Source organism: Pteropus medius, unplaced genomic scaffold, assembly GCF_902729225.1.
Source record: "Pteropus medius unplaced genomic scaffold, Ma_sr-lr_union100, whole genome shotgun sequence".
Classification (NCBI taxonomy): Eukaryota; Metazoa; Chordata; class Mammalia; order Chiroptera; family Pteropodidae; genus Pteropus; species Pteropus medius.
The window spans coordinates 954927-962022 of NW_024352780.1; the positions used below are offsets into that span (position 1 = coordinate 954927).

The following is a 7096-nucleotide window of genomic DNA, read 5'->3' on the forward strand; positions in this document are numbered from 1 at the left end:
TCATTTTCTCCCCCATAATAGGCAGTGCTGGGCTTCCAGGTGGAAGGGGCCTCAGAGCTCATGTCGTCCAGCCGTGACACTTCCCCGATTTCAGTGGAGAATCAGGCGAAGGAAGAGGAACACGTGGGTTGGAGGAGGTTGGCCTCTTCTGAAGCCCTTCCTGTCACCTCTGACCGGGTCCTGTAATTCCACCGAGAGGTACATAGGGAGGGCCACGGGCAATGCAATGTGCACATGGCAATCCACAGCCTGTGAGGCGGCACAGCTGTTGTCCCATGCTGCTGATGCGGACATAAGAGTTCAGTGGGCGAATGGATATGGAGAATGTGGTACATATCCAGACGCGATCTGGAATATCACCCAGCCATAAAGGGAGTGGAACCCTGCCATTGCCGCAACATGGGGGACCCTGAGGGAGGGCGCTGTGCTAAGTGGCGTTAAGTCAGACAGACAAAGACAAATACCGTACGATCTCACTCATACGTGGACTCTTAAAAATAAAGAGGTCGCAGATACAGAGAATGGAGATGTGTGGCGGACGCAGTGGGGGGAGAGGTCAAAAGTACAACGTCCCGGGTATAAAATGAGTCAGCCTGAGACGCGGTGGACGGCATGGCGTCTGTCGTGCGTGACACTGCAGCGATCCCTGGGAGCTGCTGAGAGAGCACGTCTTGGACGTGAGGTCCCCTGTAACGGGGGGCGCAGCGATCTGCGCCGATTCCATTGTAAACTACGAGGCGGGCCACGGTCCTGGCGCCTGAAAGGGCCAGTTCTGGTCTGTTACTGGGACGATCACTGTTCGGTAGAGAGAATGCTTTGTGGAACTGAATTTGACAGCAGGGTGCGAAGCCACCTTGTGCTGCCGGAGTCACATAAAAGCACACGCGGCTCTGGTCTGGTCCCCTCCAGACAGACTCCACCTCACCGCGGGGACGTGGCCCCATCCAGAGTGTGCTGAGTCGAGGCCGAGGCACGTGGACCCCAGACACTCACTGAGGGTGGGCCCTGCCATGCTCGGGCAACCCCTGCACAGCCCAAGGCCACATGTTGGACGTGTCGCTGGGGACTTGAGATGCAGTCAGTCTCTTCCTGACAGTGGTCACAGACTGAGAGATGATGATGACAGAGATGAGGGAGGGATGTCTGGGCTGGAGACAGACAGCTTTGTCACTTGTCACCTCGATTCTGGGCATCTGAGTGGTGACGGAGGTCTGTGTACACAGCACATTTAGAGGCAAAAGAAACATCCAGCTTCCTGTCCCCCAGTGACCTGGCTCTCTGCCACGTCCCCTGCGGGCCTGGGCACAGGACGCAGGCTGGCCAGTGGGCAGGGTTCATAGACCATGCCAGCCAGCTTGATATGGACAGGGAACTGCCACAGTCAGAACTTGGAATGGGCATGTGAGGACAAGGGCAGCCCGCCCACAGGTACAACCCTTGTATCCTGAGATTCTAGGTACTTTCCAGTCTGTCCTATTTGCTTGTTGTTCCCAGGGTGGCCTGTCTCCCAACACAGCATAGTCATCTCATTCCTGCTATAAGAAGCTGATTATTTTCAGTGCTCAGCCCCATAACAAGCCAGTCTACAGATGGGAATCAAGGCCCAAAGAGGTTGGCAGGGTCCCAAACCTCAGAACATGTGGCAGAGACTGCGCTTGGCATGCCTCGAGGGTGTCCTGTTAGGGTTCATTTGTGTGATGTTATTTCCAGCGTGTGCTACCTCATTCGGGATGGGAAATGGGCTGCCATTAACCAAGGACAGAACAAATTTAAACGAGAGCTCACTTTTTCCTTTTTCATAAAACCAGACTGAGGGCGGAGCATCCAGAGCGGCTCTGTGACCCAGGGCCTGGGGTCCTTCTCTCCCTCTAGTTCTGTCCTCAATGGCTGGCTCCCTACTCATGGCTTCTCATGGCTCAAGATGGCTGCTGGAGAGCCAGCTCTCACGTCTTTATTCCAGGATGAAAGCAGGAGGGAGAGAAAGCAGACCAAAGAGGCCTGGGCTGAGCTCTGTGCACTTCCAAAGTAGCTATTTCAGAAACTTCTCCCAGCAAATCCCACTGCCATCTCATAGGGCTGAGTGGCAGGGCTACATCCAGCTGTAAGGGAGACTGCACGATGCAGTTGTCAGCTGCTCCCCCTGCACCTTGACATGGCAGTTCTGATCCTAAGGAAGTAAGGAGAGTAGATATGTTTAAAGCCACTAACATCTCCGCTGCCTGTGTCATTGACATTTGGTGGCCTCCGTCTGCCATATTCTTGTTTATTTGTTTCCGATAAAGCATAAAGCCCTTTCTGTAGGCGTGTAAAGTCTCCATTTGTACCCAGTGGCCCTGGGTGGCGGGAGGGGAGCCCTCCAGCTTCCTTGCCCCCACATTTCACGGAGCCTGCTTGTTTTGCCCTGTAAACCAAAGCAATGGTCAGCGGGTTCCCATGGGTCCCCAGCCACCGATTCACTGGGGCCCAGGCTGGTTCTCTCCCAGGAAGCCCCGCACTCTGCCATTGTTCCGAGTCTCACTGACTCGCTTAGGTCTGATTCTGGCTCTGGCGCTTCCTTGCTGTGTGGTCTTGTGCAAGTCACGCAGCTTCTCCGGGCCTCCCCTTTCTTCTCTCTGCAGAAGGGACAGGAAGCAAGCTACCTCAGTTTCTCTCTGCTGGCTGTGGCCGCTGCTTCTCTGCTCTGGCGTCAGGCGGCTCCTTATTTTCTCAAGGACTATCTGACTTTCTTCTTTGTCAGGAAAGAACTGGGCATCTTAGCACCGTGAGACAATCACCCCAGGAGGCTGTGCCCCTCGGTATCTGATAGCTCGTGGGAACACCAGCCAGGCGGGCTTCGTCTTCATTTTTCATTTATTTAGTATACTTCTAAATCTCATCTGAGGTTCGACAGGGAACAAAGCAGCTGGACGCGAAAGGCAGGGCTGCTCCCAGCTGATGGGCTGTAGACACCGAGTCAACAGGCGCTTCGAGGGGCCTGTGACCACGGAGACCACGTCATTCGTCATACCGAGGTGCTGACTGATGCAGAGGCGTGCTCAGCCCGAGGAAACAGGCTCGGGAGGAAAGCACGCATTCTCTGCCCGGCAGTGACACACAGGAGCAGGTTGTGAGCCCGAGGCCACGTGCGTTGGCGGTATAAGATGAAGATACTGTCTTGAGCAACCGACGAGCCGTGGGCCACCAGGAAGATCCCAGCTCGTCCCCAAGCCTGCTTTGCTTTTCCCTCCAAAAATGTACTTCATTTAAGAAAATTAGAAATGCCAACAAGTTAGACCTAAAGGTTAAATATGTCCAAGCGTCAAAATGTGACGCTATTGCCATTTTCTTCTATTTCCCTCCGGTCTCCATCTATGGAAGGCCCCGTCTGTACGACTGACGCCGTGCTCTGTGAACAGCTCCGCGAGGGATTTAAAACTCTCTGCAACCGTGTTTTAAATGAACGCGGAGTGGTTCGGCGACTCGGGTTATTTCCAAACGTACTGCGATGAGTAACTTCGCGCATAGAATTTTGGGGGCATGTTTAGACTTGTTTCTCTTGATTATATTTTTATACATTAAGTGTTTTTCTTTTGGTCAGTTTTACTGATGTGAATTACTGGTTAAATGATATAAACATTGGGTTAAAAGATATGGGTATTTTTTATAGTTTTTAACACATAAATACAAATTGCTTTTGAAAATAGTTGTATCAATTTATACATCTACCAGGATAGATCATATGTTAGGCCACAAGCTAAAATAAATTTAAGAAATTATATCAGCCAACTTTTTCAACCTGAAATTAATTACAAGAAGAAAACTGGAAAATTCACAAATATGTGGAGATTAAACAACATGCTACTGAATAACCAACGGGTCAAAGAAGAAATCAAAAGAGAAATGAAAAAATACCTTGAGACAAACAGAAATGGAAATACAACATCCCTAAATTTGCGCGATGCAGCACAAGCAGTTCTAAGAGGGAAGTTCAGAGCAGTAAACACCTACCTCCGGAAACAAACACAAAAATCCCAAATAAACAGCCAACTTTATGCCTCAAGGAAGGAGAAAAAGAACAAAGCTAAAGTTAGTGGAGGGAAATAACAGAAATTAGAGAAGAAAGAAGGGAAATGCAGACTTAGACGACAGGGAAGGCCAAGGGCACTGAGGGTGTTTGAAAGTGTAAACAAAACGGACAAACCCCTCGCCAGACTCAACAAGAAAGAAAGGCTCAAGTAAAATCATAAATGAAAAAAGAAACATTACAAATGACGTCACAGAAATATAGCAGATGATAAGAGACTACCGTGAACAACGAATGCCAACAAACTGGACAGCCTAGAAGAAATGGATGAATTTCTAGAAACATACAACCTTCCATGAATGAAATGCGATGAAACAAAATCTGAACTGACCAATTACCGTGATTAAATAAATAAGTGATCGCAAACCTCCGAACAAACAAAAGTCCAGGGCCAGACGGCTTCACGGGTGAGTTCCAGCAAGCATTCAGCTCAAAATGGCAAGAAGATTTCAACAGACATTCTCCCAAAGAAGACGTACAGATCACCATCAGGTACAGGAAACGTGCCCCACATCACTCATCAGGGAAGTGCGATCGGAACCACAGTGAGACCACCTGGCACCTGTCAGGATGGCCGTCGTCAATAACACAAGAGACGTGGTGAGGACGTGGAGAAACGGGTGCCCTCGTGCATGGTGGCGGGATGTAAATTGGTGCAGCCGCTGTGGAAAACAGTATGGAATTTCCTCAAAAAATTGAAACTAGAACTACCAGCGGCCCCACTTCTGGGTATTTACCGGAAGGAAACGAAAACACCAGCTGGAAAAGACACGTGCACCACGGCGTTATTCACGACAGCTACGGCGTGGAAACGCCTCGGCGCCCACGGATGGGGGAAGGGATGAAGAAGCGCGGTGGATACGACACACGTGACATCACACACACATGACACACATGACATACACGTGACACGTGACACACACGACACACGTGACACACATACACACGATACACATGACATGTGACATATACATACACATGGCACACGTGACATGCACGGCATGTGACACATATATGCACACGACACATACACACATGACATGCGACATTATATATGCCATGGCATATGCGACATATACATACACATGACACACACGACATATATATACACATGACATGTGGCATTATAGATACACATGACATATGCGACATATTATACACAGACATATACCCACACTGGAATATGATTCGGCCATAAAAAAGAATGAAATTTTACCATTAGTGACGACATGGATGGACCTCGAGGGTATTACGCTGAGCGAAATAAGTCAGACAAAGACAAATGCCATATGCTGTCTTGTAATGTGGAATCTAAACAAACAAAGCCCCCACCTCAGGTACAGGGAACAGACTGCTGGTTGCAGAGGAGGGAGGTGGGTGGGGGTGGGAGAAATGGGTGAAGGAAACAGGTAATGGCATCTGTCTGATGGGCCTGATGGGGGAGACAGACAGTAAGCCGGGAGGCCGTGCACCGGGCCGAGGCCAGCTGGTGGCGGAGGCTCCCCAAATGTGGAGGGACGGAGGAGCTGTGACACATGGGACGGAGGGCAGGGCGGGCCAGAGCCACCCAGGCGTCACAACAGAACAGTCGTGAGACGCTCAACGGTTTCTGCTCACTATGAGCTCCCCAGGCCTCGCGTCCTTCCAGAAAATGCAGGCTGACGTCCTGCTTCCTGCCGTACTAGCCACGGCGACCAGGGAGGGACCGCGTTTGGCCCTTCCTCAGCAACGGCTGACTTCTAAGTGTAGGCGCCTGAAGGACACGGAGCGTGGCGAAGAAAGCCAGATGTGATGCAGGCCTCGTGCCGTCGCTCAGCCAGCCCACGCCCCGCCGCGGGCTCACACTCCGCTCCAGGTCGCGGCTCAGAAAACGTGTTACGAAAAATATTTGGCATAGTTTGGGGATGACCAGGTGAAAGTTAAAACAGATCTGAAATGTGCTTTAACTCTCGTGAATGGATCACTTTGTGTGTGTCTTCCAAGTTTCAGGCGAAATAAAATCGATTTTTTTTTAAAGCAGAAATGTTCTTAGTTGCTAAGGATTTATGTCTGGCTCAAAACCATCCCGGTTTCATAAACCTGAAATTCTTGTAGATTCCAGGAACAGAGATTTCAGCTTGAAGGTGAGCGCACGGAAAATTCCAGCTCGTGCTGAGCGCTGCGGTGACTTCTGGAGAGAGAGCCACTGAGGTGCTGGCCGAGGATGCGGTCAGCGGGGTCGCTCCGAAAAGGGAGCAGCAGGTGTCCAAGTGCGCAGCCGGGAGAGCCCGCGGGCGGACTGGGGATGTGACGTAGAAATCCAGGCGGAGCGCACGTTGGTGGTGAATGGAGGAGACGCAGGGTGGCAGTTCTCGGAGTCACCTCCCGGGTCAGGGGGGCTGGCTCATTCACTGTTCCGCGGGCGGAGAAGGTGGGCTAAGGGAAGTGGGGTGTCTGAGATGAACCCAGGTTTCTGGCTGGAGCTGTGGGGTGGACAGTTGCGCCATTCGCTGTAAGAGGAAACTCAAGAATTAGGGACACTTTGGAGAAAATGATTTCGCCTCTCAAAACCTTAGTTCCTTCCACAAAGTGGAGAAAACATCATGTACTCTGTAGCTGTTGTAAAATCGGGAAGTTTTATGAACCATCTAAAATGCATGGAACAGAGAGCACATTGGTGAAACGTTCCTCTAGCCCCCTGTCCCCAGCCCCCAGCCCCTGCGCCAGCCCCCAGGCCTGTTCCAGGAAGGAGGCCGACCCTTCCCCGGGCTTTCTGCCCCGCGCCCGTCGTGGTTCATCTAGCACGGCCCCGAGCTGCTGTCATGCCACTCATGGCCTGAATCATGGTGAGGTGCCGCTGGCATGCAGTCATTTCCTGGCGGGGGAATGACATTTTTATATGTTTTAAGAAACAGATCGGGTTCTTTGCGCTCCCTGCTGGTTCCCCTCTCTCCCCTTGCCGGCTCCTTCCAGCACAAATAGCCAAATCTGACAGAGAGCGTGAGTTAGAACAACCCAACAAAAACAAGGAGGACGGTTCTGAACCGCACCAGG

At 51.3% G+C, this 7096-nt stretch overlaps 1 protein-coding gene across 1 annotated transcript in view; it reads right to left on the bottom strand.

The window, feature by feature from the left end:
* Window positions 1-270: 270 nt before the first annotated feature.
* PKD1L1 (polycystin 1 like 1, transient receptor potential channel interacting) overlaps window positions 271-7096 on the bottom strand; it is a 76559-nt gene continuing 69733 nt past the window's right edge. Inside the window, 2 exon segments of the mRNA XM_039847124.1 lie at window positions 271-281; window positions 6343-6552. Coding sequence (XP_039703058.1) covers window positions 6451-6552 — 102 coding nt within the window. The 3' untranslated portion in view covers window positions 271-281; window positions 6343-6450.